Source organism: Alexandromys fortis, unplaced genomic scaffold, assembly GCF_014885135.2.
Source record: "Alexandromys fortis isolate MF-2015 unplaced genomic scaffold, M_Fortis_MF-2015_v1.1 scaffold_243, whole genome shotgun sequence".
In the NCBI taxonomy this organism is placed as follows: domain Eukaryota; kingdom Metazoa; phylum Chordata; class Mammalia; order Rodentia; family Cricetidae; genus Alexandromys; species Alexandromys fortis.
Window position 1 is genome coordinate 841,221 of NW_026068121.1, and position 21,971 is coordinate 863,191.

General features: G+C 53.7%; 1 protein-coding gene across 6 annotated transcripts; it reads right to left on the bottom strand.

Annotated features, from left to right (window-relative positions):
- Nucleotides 1–69: 69 nt before the first annotated feature.
- Safb2 (scaffold attachment factor B2) lies at nucleotides 70–21,927 on the bottom strand. Of its 6 annotated transcripts, none has more exons than XM_050125302.1 (22): nucleotides 21,717–21,777; nucleotides 20,574–20,661; nucleotides 16,279–16,343; nucleotides 16,148–16,202; nucleotides 15,996–16,053; nucleotides 15,187–15,246; nucleotides 14,131–14,158; nucleotides 12,658–13,285; nucleotides 12,233–12,282; nucleotides 11,543–11,643; nucleotides 8,695–8,844; nucleotides 8,504–8,613; nucleotides 6,523–6,650; nucleotides 5,158–5,249; nucleotides 3,709–3,848; nucleotides 3,189–3,479; nucleotides 2,633–2,770; nucleotides 2,040–2,082; nucleotides 1,495–1,622; nucleotides 694–806; nucleotides 546–612; nucleotides 70–383 (listed from the first exon to the last, which is right to left on the bottom strand). In XM_050125302.1, exons 2-22 carry the CDS (start codon nucleotides 20,582–20,584, stop codon nucleotides 239–241), a joined length of 2,601 nt encoding a protein of 866 aa, XP_049981259.1. In that variant the 5' UTR covers nucleotides 20,585–20,661; nucleotides 21,717–21,777; the 3' UTR covers nucleotides 70–238. The 6 variants fall into 6 exon arrangements, with proteins under 6 accessions (XP_049981259.1, XP_049981260.1, XP_049981258.1 ...); XM_050125303.1 differs by having other exon boundaries at nucleotides 20,574–20,657; nucleotides 21,717–21,734; XM_050125301.1 differs by lacking the exon at nucleotides 16,279–16,343 and having other exon boundaries at nucleotides 21,717–21,927.
- Nucleotides 21,928–21,971: the final 44 nt, after the last annotated feature.

Consider the following 21,971-nt stretch of genomic DNA (forward strand, 5'->3'; position numbering starts at 1 on the left):
CTGCAGCCACAGGAGCTGGGCGGGATGGAACAGGCCATTCGAGGGATATGGAATGCCTGACAACAGATCCCTTGTCTTACAAATGGCAGAATAGGACATGTTTATTAAAAACACCAGGAGAGTGAGTTCACACAGACACGTGGCAGAACCTGCGACTGCTGGTGGTGCCATTAAGTGCAAAGTGGCTTGAGCTACAGCCTCTGCCTTCATGGAGCGGCAGGGTTTGGTCCACGGCAACTCAGTAGCGGCGGGTGAAGTGCGGGTGAAGGTGGGGGTGGAGGACTCTGCCACCCTGGTCCTGGCTGGTCATGCCACCACCTTCTAGTCCACCAGCAGGTAACACATGGCCCTGGGAATGTCCACCATGTGCAAAGCTGCTTTGCCTAGAACAAAGGTAGATGGTTTGCAATGGTCAAGCCTGGTACTACAAGGTTCCACCTTGCGGAGAACAGGACCCTATACAGTTCACTCTCCACACCAGACAAGCCAGTGTGCAGAGGGAGGGAGAAAGGAGAAGACAGTGGCTGGCATTGTAGCCTTCTTACCCAGCCATGCCACCGCGGCCTGTTGCCACATGCGCATGCCCAGGTCCCGCAAGGCCCTGCTCGGCACCTGTAGGACAAATAGCTCTGTGTAGACTCTGCCTGTACTATGGACCTGGTGCTCATCCACCCCTAGCACCCCCCTTGGTACCTCGCCACCGTATGTGCTCATGGCCTGTCGTGTTTGTGTCCACAGCACTGTGCCAGGCGGGAATCTGCTGCTCCTCCAACCGTGAGTTGTGCTCTGCCCATTCTCTGCCGACTCTGACAAACAGAACATGGCTGTCCCCACTCACTTCCTATCACACTAGAAAGAGCCCCACTCCACGGCATCTTCAAAGATGGGACTGTGGCCAGAAGTGGGCAATTAAGGTGCCAGGCACCACCAGGGAAAGGAGAGTCACCAAGGTACCCACACTGTAAGGCCACAAGCAGTCACAGTGGTTCATGCTGAGACAAACACATGGGCAGCAAATGCTGGCAGCATGACCCACAGCTGACGGCACGGCACACCTTGCTCTAACAGCCCAATGGGGAGAAAATGGCAGTGCCCACAGTATGTTATTTTGTGGTAGACAGGACCACCCTAAATCACAGCATAGAGGGGTCTCAAGGACAGTATTCAGTGAGACCCAGACACAAAGGGGCACGTGTGTGTGTGTGTGTGTGCGCGCGCGCGCGCGCGCGCGCATGTGTGCATTATGTCTGCAGGATGGGAAGCACCTGGGATGGGGAACACAGCCAGAAAGGTGGATTCGTGGTGCACAGTCCGGGTGGGTGACATGCAGGCTGCTGTGGCATAGTTTTCAGTATGAAAACACTCTACTACAGGCTCTACTGAGGGACTGTCAGCAGACAGCGTGGAAGCCAGCCTGTGCTCCACCTCAAACCACCTGTCCCCTCCGTGAGCACCCAGAAGCCACCCCAGGCTCTTCCTGCAGAGGGCACTTACCTGGGGGTAGGGGGCAGGCCTTGGCCTTCATTCACCTTGTCAGGGCCGTAGCCACGCCAGCTGTCCCGGGAGTCCCAGCCGTGGTGCTCAAGGGTGGCTCCGTGGCTGTGGTGGTCATCTAGGTAGTGCTGCAGGAGGGCACGAGAGAGACGGGGGTGTTTCCTGGGGCCCATGCACACACAGGGCCCGGCTCCAATACTCTACCAAGCCTCTGTCCCCACTGAGCCCACATCCCCTAGATGTCCAACAAAGCTGGGTGGCAAAGTACCTATGAGGCAGCTCAGCCTGTGCACACCCCACTGGAGCTCTCTTGTTGACCAAGGAACAAGGGGACAAGCTTTTCTAAAGCCCTGTCTTGACCTAAGCCCCATCCCACAGGATCCTATCTCCTCTCTGGAGACTCAGACCATGGTGTATTCTCCTGACACCCAGCACACAGCTCAACTGGAGGGGCAATGAAGGTCCTTAGGGCAAAGACACCAAGTTCCCAACTAAGGGGCAATTGAGCTGCTGTTCCTTCCCCAGCAGGGGCCACAGCCACTCACCTGCCTGTCATGTTCCTCCATTCCTGGTCTGGATCCATCTCTCCTGCAAAGGGAACAGGGCAATGATATGGGAGCGCATGGGAGTAGGGTGGAGGCAGAAGGCTCCCTTGGGGACAAGTTCTGTATCCCCCTTCCCCATCAGCATCTCTGTCCTAGGAATACAATGGCAAGGATGGGACTGTTAGACGGAAGGCTCTTCTCTGGAGGTGGGAGCCAGGGCAGAACAGGCAGCAACAGTCTCCATAAAGCCCGAGACCAAGGATACCGGTCTTGCGCCTACAATGGACAGGGGTGAGTTGATCTGGAATACAGACAGCCTGGGGAGCGGGAGTAACAGCCCTGACAAGACCCCAGGAAAGGGGGAGTACAGTGTGAGCGCAGGCCCAGGATGCACTAGCACCCTCTAAGAGGCATGAGGGGCCTTGGCAATCAAGACAGCGGAGCCACTGTGTGGGTACAGGGTGTCTGGTATTCCCTGGTGATACCTCCAGTTTTCCTGGAGGTCCCAGGAAGCAATGAGCTTTTCAGAGAGCACTAGGACCCACCTGCCACACCTGATGACCCTGGGGAGCAGCTGCAGGGGAGGAACTGACCTGTCTATGACATGTTCCTGGTAGTGGCCACGCTCCCGATGGTCAAAGTCATGGAAGTGGTGATCCGGCCGTGGGAAGTCTCGGTACCTGTCCTCCATGGCTGCACGCTTCCCTTCAGGCCAGTAGCTGTCCTCTCTCCTGGTTTGGGTTTTACAAAAATACTTCATTCAAGGTGACAGCAGCAGCATCCAGTACTCAATGGTGCTGTCACCTCCGGATGGAGGCAGGCTGCTGGGAGCGGGCTATCACCAGCACCACAGGCATGAGCAGTGCTGAACTGGGTCCCCTGCCTCTTCCCGTCAACCTATCCCCTGGGACTCTGTGAAAGCGATGGGAATCACAGGTGCCTGATGAGCCTCCTCCAGGCTCCCTCAGCATGCCTGCAGTGACTGTCTACTGGCTCAGAGTCGGCAGCATCTTGCTCTCTCCGTGGCCTCTCACTGCCCACGAATACAGGATGCAAGCAGGGTGGCCACAGCACAGAGAGCCGGCCAAGGAACAGCACCACATGGCTTTCCATAGAGGAGGCAGCACCCGGCCATGGCATGACACTTACCGGGCTTCCAGGTCATAGGGTCTGCGCAGCGCCCGCCGCTCCTGCTCAGCCCGCAGCTGCTCTTGCTGCCGCCGTAGCTCCTCACGCTCACGCATAATGCGCTGCTGCTCCTTGCGCCTTTCACGTTCCACACGCATACGCTCGCGTTCCAGCCGCTCCCGCTCTAGCCGCTCCCGTTCTAGTCGCTGCCGCTGGCACTGGAGCTGCAGCCGTTCCCGCTGTATGCGTGCCTTCTCGCGCCGCTCCTGGAAGGCGTCCAGTCGCTGTTCGCGCTCTCGCTGCTCCCGCTCCCTGCAGGCAGGTGGCCATCAGCCCAGACAGCAGGCTGCGGCCTCAGCCAACCCCCCCATCAGGACTCGGCAGAGGCCAAAGGTCCTCTGTCAGCCAGGCCTTGGTCTGCTTTGCCAGGAACACGCCCTGGCTCTGAGGGACACTACTCTTTACACCCTCTGATGGTGCCAGGAACCATTTCCAACCTTAGACAGGAACTAAGGCAGGCTAAGCCAGTGCCCCCACTCACCGTCGACGCTCCGTCTCCCGGATCTCACGCTCGCGCTGTCTCTGGCGTTCACGCTCCCTCTGCTCCTTTATTTTGTCAAAAGACAGGATGTCTCTCTTCTCCCGGCCCTCTGACTTGCGGTCCTGACTTTTGGAGCTCTGCTGACCAGAGTGACTTAGTCAGAACTGAGCGGTGTGCAGAGAGTTAAGGTCCTGCCATGAGCTTTGGTGGTTGGCCTGGCACATGCCATCCTGGCTAGCTTCACTGCTCACAGCGGTGACGGGACATCTGAATTCAGCCTACGCTAAACCGCGGGAGGGCAAGTTCAAGGCCGGCCTAGGATACAGAGAGCTCATACTGGCTCTTTCTGGCCCTGTGATTTTTTTGTTTGTTTGCTTTTTTCGAGACAGGGTTTCTCTGTCTAACCCTGACAGTCCTGGAACTCACAAACATTGCCTTATTTGACTCCTAATTGCTGGGGTCAAAGACCTGCACCACCGTCTGGCTTTTTTTTTTTTTTTTTTTTTTTGTTTTTCAAGACAGGGTTTCGCTGTAGCTTTGGTGCCTGTCCCGGAACTAGCTCGTGTAGACCAGGCTGGCCTCGAACTCCCAGAGATCCGCCTGCCTCTGCCTCCCGAGTGCTGGGATTAAAGGCATGCACCACCAACTGCCCGGTGCACTGTCTGGCTCTTATCCTTAGTCTCTGAACTGCAGAGTCTGGCTCTTATGGCCAGGATGTTTGTGGAAGGCAGGGTTGGCCAAAGCCCCACAGACCCTGAGGGCAGCACCAGTATTTCCAATTAGGAACAACCAGAAAGCTCTGAATTCAGAGGACCAGGCGGGCAGCTCACGGGGATCCCTGGGCTGCTCCACATGCATGTAAACAAGGAAAATGACAGAAGTGGGGTTTTGGCATAAAGCTAGCCGTGAGCTACGAGGGGCTCCTGCCCTCATGCTTCTACAGTGTGAGTGTCCTGCAGTTACACTGATTGTCGCCCCATTCCATAGTCTTTGTGGGGGCAGTTGCTGGTTTTAGGATTGTACTCAGGGTTCAGAGGGCAGCCCTGAGAGCTATGGGCACTTCCAGTCAAATGCTCACTTACGTCCCCTGCACGAGTGGAAACAGCAGGCACTGCCATGTGAGCCTGCACTCATCACTGGATGTACCCCAGCCCTGTGCCTGGTACACTACAGTGTGCTAGCCTGGCTTTTTTGGATAGATGGTTCCAGAGTGAAGTCTCAGGCAGGCCCATACACCTCCCTGGTGCCGCCAAAGACAAGGTCGTACTTTCCTTTGGGTTCACTTGGCACAAGGCCAACAGCAGAAATAAACATGTCATCATTACACTAGACTATGCCGGATGGGCCCATCTCTGCCAAGGCTGCCCATGCCTCAGTTCCTGTTCTGGAGGTGGGTAAAGCTGGACAGAGGATGACAGCCAGGGCCCAGACCTGCCACTCAATGCTTACTCTGTCCTTTGACCTGCTCGTGGCCTTCACGCTGATGACGGGTTCGCCTTTGGACTTGTCCATCACAACTGTACGTTCTGTGCCTCTGCTTCCTGCATGAAAGCACAGGCAGCCATGAGCACATGGACATACTATACCTCAGCCTTGCAGACCCCCCACAAGTGTGCAGAGAGTGTGGCCCTGGTGGGAGTGTCACCCAGCAGTGGGCAAGTTTCCTCACTGTATGGTGAAGCAGACTGGGCATCTCTGTACTGTAGGCTCAAGGTGTAACCATCAGGAAAATGGTGCCTCTGGGGAGGCTGAACACATGGAGAAGCTGTAATTTCCTTTCATTTCGTTGTTTTCAAGACAGAATGCTTTCTCTGTGTAGTCCTGGCTATCTTGAAACTCACTATGTAGACCAGGCGGAGCTCAAAATCAAGTATCTGTCTCTGTCTCCCTCTGTTTCCTAAGTGTTGGGATTAAAGATGACTGGCATTTTTAGTTTTAAAATCTTAGCTTTTGTTGAGAGGAGCATCTCAAGCTGTTTTAGGGAAGGGAGCCACTGGGCTCAACAGAAGATGAAACAGGATCTCAGACAAACTTGACAGCAGGTAGTGCAGTTGACCAATATCAAACGGGAGGAAACAGCATGGAATATCATGTACGGGGCCAGGGAAACGGCACAGTTCTAGCCTCGAAAGCTGGAACATGCGAATGCCAGCTGCAACACAAGCTCAGCAGCAGTAGAGGGCTCTGTGTCATCACTTGAGCACCACCAGGAGCAACCTGCTGAGGCCACTGTGGATGTGAGTACACAAAAGGCACAGGCACATTTGTAAAGGGTCCCAGCAGAAGCTGTCAGCTTTGTCCTGAGATGGGTTTATCAAGGTGCCCTCCTGCCTTGGCTCTCCGAGTGCAGTCTGTGCTCTAGGGCATCTACCATGCCCTTGACAGGACAGGGACCTGGAGGAACCAGACTCCACACACAGCCCTAGGCTCAGGCCTGACTAGGCCTACCTTCTACTGTGGAGCAAGACCCTTTTCTACCTCTTGTGTGGCAGTGCCTATGCCCAGACTTCACCCACATGGTCTGGTGCACACCTGATGCTGTGATTTTGTAACAGGGATTTGTTAGGCTGTCATAGCTAGTGCTAGCCTTGATCACAATCTCCCTGCCACAGTTTTGAGGAGGTGACATAGGTCCATGCCCCTATGCCTGATTTGCAGAACAGAAACTTCTGTTCTATCACATGGTCTATGATTGTTGCTATATACGACAAAGAAAACCCAGTGAGTGGCGAACCTTGGTTGCCTCCTGCCTGGGTCCTCCCCCTCCCCTGCCATGCCTCCACCTCTTCCACCAGTGTCCAAAACACAGCCCACCTGACTTGGCAACTCGAGACCGACTAGCAGCTCCTGGTGTGAGCTCATCTTGATCCTTCTCTTTTTTAATATCTTCTGGCCTTTTCTCCTCCTTTCTTTCCTGCTTCTCTTCCTTCTTGATCACAGTTCTGTTGAAAACAGAAAGCTATAGCCTCCAGGTGACCTCCACGGGAATTACCAGCCCCACCCACCAGTGAAGGAGATCTGAGGCCTGCACCACCCCGGCTTCTCTTTGGCGGCCTAAAAGCTGGAAGCACCGGGGCTAGAGTATTCCTGAACCCGGGCACCTCAGCTAACCTACACTGCTAACCTTCCTCTCTTGATGCTGGGGTGGCAGGCATGTGCCCTGACATCTGGTTCTCCATGGTGCTAGGGATGGAAGTCAGGGCTGGAGAACACTCCCAGTCTGATTATTCACTGTTTCTGTGTGTGGGTGTACCCATAATGCATGCATTAAGAGGGCAGAGGACAACTTGTAGGAACCAGCTCTCCCACCAAGTAGACTCTGGAATCAAACCCAGGCCATCAGTGTTGGCGAACACCTTTACCAGCTGGGCCACCTTGCCCACCCTAAAAATACTTCCACAGAAGGGTAGTGGGTAAGCCCGTCCCTCCAGCTTTTGGGAGACTACAGCAGATGCAGCTTAGGCCACAAGGTGAGATACGATCTCTAAATAAATCAACACCAATTAACTGACCCCTATGTTGACAAGCAAGGCAGAGTCCCCATGATATCAACCCAGGGAGCTTGGCCTGACCCCCCCCCCCCCCAGTTTCTACACTCTTATATACCAGGCACACAGTGTTTATCCAGCCACAGCCCCCCTTTCCTTCCCAGAGCTGCAGGAGGAGCTCTGTCCACCTTCTATGGCCTGTTGCAGACACATACTGCTGCTTCCCACCTGCCTCTCAGGTGCTGGCCAGAGACCCAACTTGTTCTTACACTTTTGCCTGGATTGTCTCTTTAGACTCTCACGAATCAGCATTTATGTCTGTTTTCAAATTCATTTATTAGTGAGACTCTGATTAGAGGGGACCCTGATTTCCCAGGCATTATAATGACTCTGTTCTGCTATCATGTCCCAAGATGGCACTACCAGAATAAGCCTGAGTTTTCTCCCTAATAGCAGGCCATAGGTGTGCCATCTACCATGTCTAGACACAAAGGCACAGCCAGGAGCCCCCTAGAATGAGTCCTAGCCCCACCTATGCTGCTGGGTGCTTCCCCAGAGCCTGCACCCTCCAGAGGGCCGGGTGGCAGGGTCTGATGTATGGTCCCAATAACGCCCTAACGCTCAGCATTCTGGTTCACTGCTGTCACCCTCACTGTGGGATTTGAAGAACAGTGACCACTCTAAGGCCAGCTTGCTCCCCACTAATCTGGGGAGCCTATGTGCAGCTGTGAAGCCCAGTCCCACCTGCACCCTAACAACACCCATGTGGCACTTAACTACCTTTCCCACCACGGAGCTCTCCTGCCAAAATTCCCTCAATGCTGGCAAGGACACAAGCTGTCAGGGACTTGCCAGGTTTCCTGTCTATTTCTGCTCAAAACGTAAGTCATGTCCCTTGGCAAGAGCACTCCTGAGACCCTGGCTCCAAGTGCTAAGGATGCTGTGGGGATGTGCGGCATGCCAGGGACATTTTTAATATCCGTGTGAACATGGTGCTGTGTGACATCTGTCAGGGTTGAACACGTGGCCCGCTCAAGGTCAGTACTGTGGCAGGAGGGCTGTGAGCTGGCAAATCCAGGGCACATCTGGGTGAGTTGGCGTAGGAAACCCTTCCAGGTCAAGGCTGGCCAGGACGCCACACTAACCCCCCTGCCACGGCTGGTATGGAGCCTGCTGGGAAGCTACTCAGTGACTTGGCTCTGGGCTCTGACTAGGGATTGCATTGCCTGTCCTGTGGCTACCAGCTGGGAAGTGGGGTTTGGAAGGGTACTGGGACCCCACGGGACAGGGCCGCCACGTCACTGTACTTCTCCGTCTTGATCTCCACAGGGTGAGGCCTGTCCGGCCCTGGCACTTTCTCCTTCAGGTCACAAGATCTCCTGTCTGCCGACTTCTTCCCGGAGGGCTCGTTTTTGGCCTAGAATGTAATGGGGGTGGTGGTGACTTGGGGGGAGCACAGCCCTGTCACTGTTGTGGGTGGCGACAGCAGGCACCTCACCTTCTCCACGGAGATCATCCTTCCATGCAATTCAGTTCTGTGCAGGTGGCTGATGCATTTGGTGGCCTCATCTGATGTGGACATGGTCACAAATCCATAGCACCGAGCCCCAGGACTCCGGGCATTGGTGACCACCTTGGCCCCAACAACCTCCGAGGGAAAGAATACACTAGTGTAAGGACACACGTGGCCCTGTCACAAAACACAGGGCTCATGAAGGATCAAGCACCAGGCACCTACTGCTGCCATCCTCAGCACTCAGCTCTGCCTAGTCACCTCTGTGAGTCCTAGAGAATCTCCACTGGTCAGAGCACAGTGGCTCTCATGGTGACAAACAGTACAGAGAGCCAGTCAAGCGTCACATGAACAGATATGAAATCTAGTCAGACCTCGCACAGCCAAAGGTAACCCCTGCCGGGCCATGGCTTCTGTGCCAGGCCCTATGCCTAGAGGTGGTAGCCACCACAACAAAGGGAAGGGCTAGTGCTTTGCCAGACACACACAAACCATTCAGACTGCTTGGTTCAAGTGTGGAGTTTCTGGGCCATGGGCAGGGAGGGAAACTGAGGCTGGTTAAAGGTGAGCTGAGGGAGGGGGCTGGAGAGATGGCTCAGTGGTTAAGAGCATTGCCTGCTCTTCCAAAGGTTCTGAGTTCAATTCCCAGCAACCACATGGTGGCTCACAACCATCTGTGAGGTCTGGTGCCCTCTTCTGGCCTGCAGACATACACATGGACAGAATATTGTATACATAATAACTAAATAAATAATTAAAAAAAAAAAAGGTGAGCTGAGGGTTGTAGAGGCTCTGAGCTGGATGGGAGTGGCCTGAGTCATGCATGGGTAGGTATACATTCAGTGCCCCTCTCAGGTAGGGAGAAGGCCCTGTGGAAGGCAGGTCACTCACTGCTCATGTAGGACAGCCAGCAGGTGACACAGCAGCTGACAGGGGTGCACTGTGACCAATCACAGGTGATATGGGACAACTTGCATGCCAGAATCTGCTGAGGCAACAAGTTGCTCAGCATATTAGGGAGTATAAGAACCCACAAATCAACCAGCCTGGTCTACAGAGCTAGTTCCAGGACAGGCTCCAAAGCCACAGAGAAACCCTGTCTCGAAAAACCAAAAAAAAAAAAAAAAACCAAACAACAACAACAAAAAAACCCCCCACAAATCACCATTCTGGAGGTGAAAGATTGACTGGCATCATACAGCAGAGGCCATTGAACAAAGTGCAAGAAAATCTACTAGAACGCCACAAAAGCAGGGACTCCATCCAGACCTGGGAGGTAGGAGAGCTGGGGGCTAAAAAAGCAGAGCCCAGAAAACCCAACATGTTCTTCTGAAAATGGTGGGAGAAAAATGTAGTGGGTAGTTGAACAAAGACAAATAAATCAAGCCCAGTTGGACAGGGTGTCTGTTCACAGAAGAGCAAGGCTGCCCTCTTCAGACACTGAGCCCTCAACAGTCACATGTGTTGCAGGAGGGAGGCCTGAAGGCTGCTAAACTCTGCTTTTCATGTCAAACATAACCGGTAACGTGAAAACAGTAAAGCAGCAGGAGTCGGCACCACACTGCACTCCAGCACACAGAACATCACTCGCAAACAATGACTCCCCCCCACCCAGCATCCAGGGAGTCAAACAGCCAGAGGGACAACTGCACCAAAAGGCTTGGACTTCAGACAGAGTCAGGGACTGGGGGCACAGTACCCTTGGACATGTGTCCCTCTACATACCTCCCTTCTCATAATGGAGATGCTGCTCATGTCTAGATGTGCTCCTGGCCCACCCTTGACCACTGTATTAGGAACCTGACCTCCAGTGGGGTGGGGGTTAAAAGAAATGGGGGGGGGAGAGACCCTCCCCAACTTTCAGCCCCTGCTGTCCTTGAGACTTAAGCAGATAACCAGGCTCACGGGCTCTCAAGTGTGTGTAGCTAGGGCACTCCTGGCCTCTGCACCCTGCAGTGTATGCAGGAAAGCAGCAGCTGACAACAAAAACGGTGGAAGCCTCAGGGCTTGTCTTATGACACCACCTGCAGTGGGCGTGACAACTGCTCAGAGCAGCTGCATAGCCACCAAGGGATAATGAAGACTCCTGCAGGGAGCACACCCCGTCCAGAGTGCTGTGTGCCGTGCTCAGACTACCCCAGGGCAGGGTAGTCTCTCCTGTCCCCAAGGGAAGCTCTGAAGCGTGTACTGCACTAGTGAGAAGTTGGACATACTCTCCTGCTCAAGTTTTCAAGATGCTCCAGGCTGAAGGACACAGAGGTCAACAGTTCCCTTATGGGCACACAAGCTTGCTGTGTGGGCTTCAGACTCAGAGGACCCTGCAGAGCTAAGTTGGCGCCAACTGTCTCCCTGCTGTACTATGGGTACTCTGCGCAGAACCAAGTGGGTGCTCCTTTCCTTCTATGTCCCAGCTGACCTCTAATTCACTGGGGTGCCCAGGATGACTTTGAATGACTGTGAAACTGGTCTTCATGCCGCCACCTCAAGAGTGCCGAGATCCTGTCTAGTTTATGGAGTGGTGGGTATGGAGCCCAGGGCTCCTGTCAACCAGGTGAGCGCTTTCCCAGCAGAGGCCTGTCACCACAGCTGCTCCCCATGTATTAGGAGGGAGACAGTCCGATTCCAGCAACAAGAAACAGGGCAGGGAAGCTGGGTCTGAACTCGGCCTGATTTACAAAGTGAGCTTTAGGTCACCAAGTCCAAATCATGGGGGTGGATCTACGGTGGCAGAGCGCTTGTCAAGTGTGGGAACCAACATCCGAGGAAAAGAACACTAAGAGCTAGGAGGCCAGCTCCCTCATCCACTCACTGGTGGGCAGGGGTGGGGCCCTACCTTCCCATGCTTGCTGAAGAGGCTCTTGAGGTCAGCAGCACGTGTGCTGGAGGACAGCCCGCTGACCCACAGGTTCCTTCCCGAGCTACAGCTGGCATGGCCTGGGGAGAGGAGGTCATCAGTGCCGCTAAGGCAGGACCCATCCACCAAGCTCAACATCCACCACACAGGGAAGACGTTACAAGATTCCATCTGCCGTGACTATGCGTGTATGTGGAGGCCAGAGGTCAACCCCCAGGATCTTTCTTACTTTCTACCTTATTCTGAGACACAGCCCAATGAGCCTGCAGCTCACAGACTAGGCTGGACAGGTGGGGCAGCAAAGCTCAGAGCTCATCACACCTCTGCTTCCCCAGTGCTGGCTGGGGTTCCATGGATGGACAGAACCCTCAGGTTCACAGTGCAGAGATTTTACACAAAGCCACCAGAGTCTTCACCCCAGACAATCAGAATAATACCCTGTGGCAGAGAGATGGCTTTGCAAGACAGCTCAAGGGGGTCCTACAGGCACCTGTCCCTAACACAGCAGAGGTATTCCTGTCTAGGTGTGCTACACTGTGATGCAGACACTCAGAACCCTGACAGTGGTTCAGGGAAGGGCCATGTACAGGGCAACGGGCACATGTGGTAGCCTGCAGTCCACCCCTACCCGGACCACCACATGGAAACACAACCAAGGGAAGCACCTACCTCTCTCGTCTTTAATGACTGGCTTTATATCCTGTTCTTCCTTAACAGAGCTAGAGACAAAAACAAATATTACTGCAACAAGGAAAAGGCGAAATGAACTACTTTCAAGGAATGAATGTGCTAAAACTGCATACCTACCAGGGAATTAGTCTCAAATTAAACTGACCACAAGAATACAGTGTCAGTTCCCTACAGAGCAATTCAGTCTAGCTGGCGATACCAGTCATCAATTTAAGAACTCAACCATGACAGGCTGAGCATGGGAAAACCAATCACCCCTTAAATATACGCAGAGACATGAAACTGCCTGAAGGAGCTAGCGCTGGGCAGCATGGCTGCCGACTGCAGGCTCTAAACAGCTCTCGTGTGTCACTAGTGACAATGAAAGGAGATAGCGTCTGGTCTAGGACTGAGAATCAACAAACCTCATTTTCTGATCAGCGCCCTCACTGGCTGAGGACTCTTTAGGAGCTGCAGGGACGTCATTACAAGCGTCAAAAGCAAACTTCTTCACGTCGTCTTTGCTATCTCGGGGCTCAGGGCTCAAAGCTGCTGTGGGCGCTCTCACCAGCTCCTGGCTGGTGGCATCCGTGAGCAGGGCAGCTGTGCTACTCTGCTCAACTGGCTCCTCTAGCCCTACAGGCTCGTGGTCCATCCCGGGGCCTCCGCCTGACAGCTTTGTCTGCGCCCGGCGCAGTCGAGCCTGCTTGTACTTCCACCTGCGCTTGGCACCTTGGCTCATCACCTTCACCGGCTCCCTTTTCACTACTGCTAACGGGGTGTCTGCCTCGCTCCACTGACACCGAGTACTTGGAGACTCAGACTCGCTGTTGTGGACCAAAGCTAAATCTCCCTTCTCTTCTTGTTCTTCTTCCTGCTCTTCCTCTTCCGGGTGTCCGCAGCTCTCAAATAGGTCCTCTTCCTCCGCCAGCTTCCTGTCTGGCCCCACACTACTCGTGGCCTGGGCAAAGGGCTGCTCCAGCTCCGAACCTTCTTCTTTTACTGGCTCAGATTTACAAGTTTCCCCCAAAATGTCGAGTATTTTCTCATTTTCTACGGATTTAACAGGAATAGAATGGCACAAGGTTTAATCACCAGGGAAATAAAGCAATCACAACTGCGGCTCGGGCGCGGCGGCCCCGCTCACACCGACAGAACTGCTGGCTACACAGAGATTGGAAAACCCGCTACACAGCGCCTGCACCCTACCTGCGCCCTCAGCCATGGTGCCCCCAGCCTGCGCTAAGGGCAGAGGCGCCCTCCCTCCCACCCCATAACCACGGCGCAGCTTCCAGAGTTTTCTTCATGGTTTCAATCACATCTGTGTCTTCAGACTTCCTTCCAATGTTCATGGTGTTGAAGCCATGGCAGTCACCGTTTACTCAGGAGCCCGCTGCTCCCGGCTTGAAGGATTGAGTTCAGCACCACAGTCCCAGGTGACTGGAGCTGCTCTTCGCCTGTGAGAACTCGGCAGTCCAGAGGGGCCCAGGATGAACATCTTGGCAGAGACTCACTTGTCTTCTGGCATCGGTGGCTCCAGGATTAAGTGCCCTACCACAGCCTTGGCCTGCCTCAACTGCCTCAAACCCTTGACTGTGACTGGGTATGGTATCACAAGATCTGCCTCGTGTGTGGACACACAGCCTCACCCAGGGGCCACTTACAAACACTCTGCACAATCTGATGCAAGTGTCACATCTGCCCCCAAGCCTGCCCTTGGACTGCCACAGCACGCACACAGATCTGGTGATACAGTGGGTTTCCAATCTCTGATCCTGTGTGACTGGGACCGTCCACCACTGGGGTGATTTACGAGACCATAACACAGCTTGAGAACAGACGGACTTAAGCGCAAGCAGCAGGGCGCCAAGCCACAATTTTGCCTGTCTCAGCAGTACCTGGTTCCAAGGGGGCTCCTTCATCAGCCTGTTGGAGAGAGAACAGAAGGGCACATGTCACTCTGAATAGCACGGCCACGGACCCCATGCACAGATCTGTCACCAAGGCTTCATCCACTGATGCGTCCCTTCAGACAGCTGCGCCACGAAGAAGCTCCTGTGCACAGGCTGAGATGCTCCTCTAAGCATAAGACCAAATCCCATTCCGCCCATTTTCCAGGTAGCAAAGACACAGAAGAGCAAGGCAGTGTCTCCCTGACCCCAGAGCTTGGGATTTAAGGAAGCCTGCCTACTCATTCAGGAGAGTGGCCACACCCTGCACACTCCTGGGACCCAACAGTTCCCAACACTAGCATCTCTGAACCCCAGGAGCTGCACCCCTTCTTGCCTCAGGGCCACCACCACACCAAGTTCATCCTTGAACTCAGCCACACCAACTCCAAGCCTGAATTTCTCTGGGAACCTTCCAGGCACTTATAGAGCCCAGTCACCTGGCCCTCTGGTCCCTAAGTCCCACCTCGCAGTATCTCCACAAACCACACTACAGCCTCCAAATGCAGGTCCGGCTAGCATCTGTACCACATTGTAAGGTTTGGAGGTGACTGAGTCACAGGGCTCTGGCCACATCAATGGCTCCCTCCTTTGGTGGTTGTGAACAGACAAGGGGAAAGTGCTGGTTGGGGAAGAAGGAATCTGCACTGTCTCTGTTCTCTGGCCACTGAGCAGCCTCCTCTAGCACACTTTCTCACTGCCTGGTGTTCTTCCTCTCAGACATGTAACAATACAGTCACCTGATCTTAGACTAAACACCTGGAACTGTGACCTAAGGGACATTTGCTGCCGTAACTGTCCCTTCAGCAACTGCCACAGGGTGAACAGCCGGTGTATGTGTGCTCTACACACAGGTACACACATACACACTCAGAAGCCCCCCCCCACGAACACAGACACACACACACACACACATATATACACCCATACGCTCATGCACACAGACTCAGACACACACTCAGTCTCTTCTCCTACAATGCAGAGCCACAGGGAGACGCTACTCACCAGAGTTACTTTGAGGTCTGACGCTGAAGCTTCCGGAGTCTTAAAGACATCATCATTCACCTGGAAAAATGAATCAAAACATGACTTCGTGGAGGCCAGAGCAGTGAACACCTGTCCACTTCCACAGCACCCATCACTGCTCAGCTGAGATAGCACAGTTGCCCCTGACTCCAGGCTGAGGCAGACAGCGGCTCTCCTCATGCAGCAGGTGCCTCTGTGCTAAGAGCGAGGACTGACTTCCCCAGCCATTTCTAAGGGCGAGACTCACATCCCAGGTGGAAACTAGGTGCCTCTTCATTCACCCTTGCTACCTCAATCCTACTTGCATGCAGACTGTGCATAGTGGAGGACCTCCAGTTTATCCATTCCCACTAGGAGGTGTTCATAGATCCCAGCCTCAGTTGAAGCTGAGTCTTAGCAAGTCCCTCAGAAAGGAGACCAGACCACACTGAATCAACTAACTGCTAGTGCCATGCAAAGTCAGCCTAAAAAGGACAGCAGGTGCCCATGGACAGACATGTGCTGGGCTCAGGCCTTGAGAACTGACAGCAACACCACCAGGTGACAGAAAACAACCTGCTCTGTGGAGCGTGTTTCCACAGCACTTAAAACCCTTGTGACCCGAGGAGCCTTCATGCCACCCACACGCCCCTCTCTGAGTCCACAGCACTCCCTGCGCTATCCCAGAGCAATGGCCACCGGCACCTGACTGTGGAGGGATTAATCGGGTCTGGTTCTACCAGGACCTGGGTAGCCCTGATGCTGAGCCCCCAGGGCCGCTGGCGCACGCGTGGCTGCAAGTTACCTACAGCATGCTCCAGGAGCTGAGCTGGAAGCTGTCCCAGCTGCGCGGCCACGTACTCTTTACTGTCAATGAAGGCAGGAAGAACGCAGTCGTCGGTGTTGCCCTCCCCCAAGCAGGGCTCAATGAGGTCCTCAGCCTCCGTCCCATCTGGCACACCTGTGTCCATGGTGTCCCTGTCCTGTGAGCTCTGCAGAGTCACAACCCCGTCCTCCTGTGAGGGGAGTGAGGATGTCAGTCACCAAGACCATGGGATGTGGGAAGGTGTGCCGCCCCCAGGCCCAACACACCTGCCCATCTCTGGAATCTTCTTCCAGGCCGTTGTCCTCGCCGCCCTCCTCCTCCATCTTGAATCCTAATTATAGAATAGTGTCAGTTGAGTTAGAGTCCAGAGCTAGCCTCAGAATTCCTCCGTATTGCAGAGATCCTGTCTAGGTGGGATGTTTTTCCCAGCCAAGACTTCAATCATCTTAGCAAAGCTCTCAGACTCTGTATAAAAGCCTTAGGAGAAAGCTACAAAGAAACCCTATCTTAAAAAAAAAAAAAAAGCCTTAGGAGATCTCAAAACTGCCACAGACTAAACACCTCAAAAAACAGAGGAAAAGTCTGGAACTCCCTATCTACAGACTCAGAGATGCCTGTCCCTGCCTCCCATCACTCCAGGCAAGGGTATGGATACCTGCGGTGCTGTCTCTGGACATGCTGGACTGCTGACTAGGTCCACTTATATTCTGCTCCCTAAAAGTGCTTGCTTGCAACTTAGGGCTGATTTGCATGGTACATGCACATGTGCACGTTGTGGTCTGAGGTCAACAACGGGTGTCTCCCGCAAACTGTTATCCACATTAATTCCTGGTATAGGGTCTTATTAACCTGGAGCCTGCTGACTTGCCTGCCATCAAACCCAAAGGATCCTCCTGTGTCCACCTCCCAGCACTGTAGCTATAAATACGTACCAGACTTGGTTTTCCTCTGGGTGCTGAGGATATGAACTCAGGCCCACCCTTATAATTAATTCTGTGGCAACAACTCAGGAGATGGAGCCATCTCAGCCCCACAACTGTTTTTAAGGTGACACCTGTGGTAAGTTGAGTTCCATCAATGGTTTTGTGAAAGAAAATGAACTCTGTAGGGGTGTTCTAACTGCATCCCAAAGAGGAAAAAGACTGTTTTTGAGGGTTAATCAAAGTTTGAGACCTGGGAGGAGGGAGCAGCATCCCTGGCATGCAGGTGTGCTTGTGTGTATATGTGTGCACATACACATGTGACCCAGACATCACCTGAAGCCTCTGGCAATAGCATGAAATACTCAGGATGCTTTATAATCCTGCATAATGGAAACACAGTAGGCATTCATGACCTAGGGACCTGTGTCCCTCTGACTTTTGTGTTGGTTGCCAACACACCAGGTAACTTCTAAAAAGATTAAATACTGGGAAAGTCATCAAACCATAAACAAAACTCAAGCATCATCCAATGAAACAACTGCCTGGGGATATTGCTCAACATTAACGAGGACTCCAAATTCAGCCCCAACACTCCTGTAAATGCTGGATGTGGTGATGTCTGCATTGTCATCCCAAGGCCAGGGTGGTGCAGACAAATAGGTGGGCGCTTTTGGGCCAGACAGTTTAGCTGACTCAGCAGTCCCACGCCAGCAGATAAAAGCACTTGCCAGATGTGATTTGGACGACACATGTCAAGGTATCAGAGGACTTTGTGTCCAGTTCACAGCACTGGTTGGGAGATTATGGATGGACCTTTCAGGGCAGTGGTTCTCAGTCTTCCTAATGCGGGGACGCCTTAATACAACTCTTCATGTTGTGGTGACCCCCCAACCATAGAATTATTTTTGCTGGGTAGAGAGATGGCTCAGGGGTCAAGAGCACTGGCAGCTCTTCCAGAAGTCCTGAGTTCAATTCCCAGCACCCACATTAGTGGCTCATAATCATCTATAATAACTCCTATGACAGCTGTTTCACTGCAAAGGGATTGCCATCCAGAGGTTGAGAGTGTTAGGAGGCAGAGCCTTGCTCAAAGAAGTCGGTCTCTGTGAGAAGGCTCTGTCTCACTTCTGTCTCACTCTGCCTCCTGCGTCTGGATCCATTACCAACTCTCCCCTGGAGTCACATGCCCAATTTCCACCCTCAGAATCCACTGGACAGCTGTGCTCTCATGCCGGACATGGGCCACCACTCGGAAAAACGTCAAAACAAAAATAAAAGGAATGAGATGGCTCTGTGAGCAAAGCAGCTGCTGCCAAACCTAAGAGCCCAAGTTTGATTCCTGGATCACACGAGGGAGAGAAATGGCTCAATGCAAGTCTGCTCTGATGTCTGTACTTGCACCGTGTACACATCCTCACGGACATGCATGTGTACATACATCCACTGACTAAAAACAAAACAAATCAAGGTGGACGTTATGTGAAGAATACTGGCAAGTGGAGAATGGAGGATCCCTGGGTTGATGGCCAACCAGCCAGGCAGTGAGAACCTGTCCCAGGAAGTCACATGGATCACAACTGAGGCCAGTCCACTGCTGACTATGTATGTGCACTTCAATCCACACAGACACCAAAAGAGCCCTCTAAGAACTCAAGTTTGGACGAACAATCAAAAACCAGGCCAAACTCCACAGCTGGGTGGGCTGGGTTTGCCTGGTGGTGCCACTTCAATTCTCAGAACCAAATAACCCCTATGATGCCTACAGCACCTTGTTCAGCTGTAAACTGGGAGGGTACTCAGAATAGTCATGCCCCTGTGGTGGCACACAGTACCTTCATAGGACATATTAGGAGCTCCATGTCACAACTCAAACACAGGACCCATCCAACATGAATTGCAGGGGTCAGAACCATTCAGCGATTTCACTATGTTTGGGGGCTCTGGGACAAATGCTGGGTGGACACTTGCCCAGCCCAATCTCTTTGAGTTACCGCCTACCTCTGAGAGCAGTGGATGTGACTTTCCTGGAACTTTCTCCCACTTTGCCTGGGCCATCACAAAACCTTCGAAGGCCCGGAGGCCAAGGGCTAGCACTTCACACTAAAGACCACTCCCAAGCACCTCCAAAGGAGGCACTCTCCAAACAAGCAGACCACTGCGTCCTCCTCCAGGCTTATCTGACAATGCTGCCCACTGATCTGATACGCTTGAGACCAGTCAGCTAGTGTCTGTGACACAAGCAACCAGGGGGCACACTAGGCCTTCAAGGCAAGTGTTTTAAAAACAAAAGTTATCATATGACACACCAAGGAGCATGGCGGGGATATGGAAGGCGGAGTTCAACTTCTGGAGCCAGTCATTTCTTCACATGGGTCTTGAGGACCAACCAGTGCCTCAGGAGTAGCAGCAAACACCTTTAGTAGCTGAACTAATTTAGTAGCCCTTGGTTGTTTTTTAAACAAGAACCTCACATAGCCCTGCCTCCCTGGAATTGGCCATCTTCTTGCCTCAGCTTCCTGAGTGTTGAGGAAAAGTTGTCCTTCTAGAAGCTGCTGGTAAAAACTGACTTCAGGAAGATGAGCAAATGGCTAGGCTGGTGAAGCACTGGGTGTGTGAGCTTAAGGGCCTGGGTTCAATCCCCAGCACTACATGAAGAGCTGCTGTGTGGGGACAGGAGGATCCCTAGGACTCAGGTCAGCAGCCCAGCCAAATCTCCAAGGTAGTTCAGATAAACCCATTTCAAAGCCAAGGAAGATGGACTGGACAGACACTTCTGTGGTTGAAAGTACAGGACAGGCTTCAGCTCCTAGCAACCATATAGACTCACAACCACCTGACTCCAGCTCTAAGGGATCCAAGACCTGCTTCTGATCTGCGGGCACTACACATGTGGGGTACACTCATACCGAGGCAAACAATCACATATAAAATAAACCTCAACACAGACAAAAGCCAAGGTGGATAATGTGACACCAAGGGGCCACAGCCTCCCACACGCATGTGTAAGTATGCACACTGCACACATGCATGCACACACAGACCACAACCATTAGAAATGCTATGAATTCCTCTGTGTTCCCTCAGCAACCATCCTACACAGCCTCAACTCAGTGCGCCTTGGATGAGAAGACCATGGCCGGCTATGAGAACTTTCCCACGGCATCTTTCAAGAAAACAAGCTAGTGCTGGGAACCATGGCTTGGGGTAGAGCCCATACTTGGGAAAGCCAGAGAGCTTACCTCAGCACCATGTCACCCTTATGAGGTGTCTGTGTCATACAGTTCACTTCTTGGCCCCTGCCCTGGTCCTCCTCCCGTACCCGACACTGGCCACTTGTCAAAAAGTAGTCAGCGTTGAGTGTGTATGCGTGCGTATGTGCACGCGTGTGTGAAAGAGAGAGGGAGGGGAAGAGAAGTAGAGAGGGAGGTGGGGGGGAGAGAGGTTGGGGAAGAGTGTATGTGTGAGGACCCTCAAGGCCAGCAGCTCAGTCTGCACTCATTCCCCAGGCTAAGGGGTCGGTCGGTCGGTCAGTCAGTCAGTGTGTGTGTCAGTCAGTCAGTCAGTGTGTGTGTGTGGGGGGAGCGCTGAAGGGCAGCAGCCCAGCCTGACACTCTTCCTAGGGTGAGGCAGGAAGGTACCTTTGGAGCATCTCTTTCCGGTCCTCTTGCTTGTGGTTCCCCAGCTGATGCCAATTTCCTCAGGCTCTTGTCCTTCTTCCTTAACTGCCTGACAAAGAGAGGGTGGATTTTGAAACAATGTAATTTATCAAGAGTGCCTGGCACAAGCTGTTCTTTCAAAGTAGCATCTCGCAAAACCATCCACAGAGACAGCAAGTGAGCTTTCACGATGTGGGCTTCAGGTCTCACCCAACACAGTTGGCTCCCTTGTCGTGCTAAAACCAAAAATCCAGAGAAAGGAAAGCTGAAAGCCTGGGCCTCAGAATCAGGGTCATCACGCTGTGGTCATGCACTCAACTGGTGGCATGTGGCCCTGAATATAATCCCGGCACTGGCAAAAAAAAAAAAAAAAAAAAAAATTCCAAGTATTACCCCCAAATCAGAGTTAGTGGCCATTCACAAAAGGACCACTTATCTCACGTTCCCCTGCCCTTTCATCGCACGCAGATGTCCTTGGTTCAGGGAGGGCAAAGGGTCGAGCGAGGTTCAAGAGCTACCATTAGCCCGCCACGACGGTGCACACCAGCAATCCTAGCGTTTGGGAGGCGGGGGCAGGAGGATCGGGAGCGCCAGGCTAGTCTGGGCTACACAGCAAGTCTGAAGCCAGCCTGAGCTAAGGGAGGGGCGGGGAGAAAGTCGGTGCCTTCTTTGAGGAAAAACCTAACACGAGCTGGGGACGAAAGTAAGCTGGTCATTCCTCCCTCCAAGTATCCTGACGCCTTCCGCCGGCAGCCCTAACCCTAAAGGACCCCGCTCCACACAGGCCACTCTGTGTCAAGTGCAGAAGCGCACGGGACAAGACAGGCGGGGAGGTGACATCTTACGTTGACTCAAGATGACAAGCAGGCTCGAGGACAACGAAGTGCGAGGGGAGCAGAAGTGGGAGTGGGCACAGCCCGGGCAGAGTAAACAGAGATGGACGCGGGCGCGCGGAGACCTGTCCCGGCACACCGGTGCGAACCCTGGGACAATGCAGGCACAGAGAGGGCAGCGACTGGCCAAGGTCACACAGCCCTGGCTCGCCGGTGCTTCGGGCTGGGAGGCCCCGAGCCCGCGGGAGCAGAGGCGCGCCCGGTTCCCGGCGCCGGCCCGAAGCCCGCTCACCTTCTTCAGCCGCTCCATCAGCACGCTCTTGTTGCCGCCCGTATCCAGATTCCGCTTCTTCAGCTCCGCCCTCAGGTCGATCACCCGCAGGTCGCTGAGCCGCCGCGTCCCGATCTCCGAGGCGACCGGACCGGAGCCGGGGTCGCCCGACCCGGCCGCGGGGTCCGCCATCCTCGCTTCCGCGACTTCCCCACCCGCTCCGCTACCTCACACACGCGCCGCCCGCGGCTGCGGCTGCTGGGAGCACAAAATGGC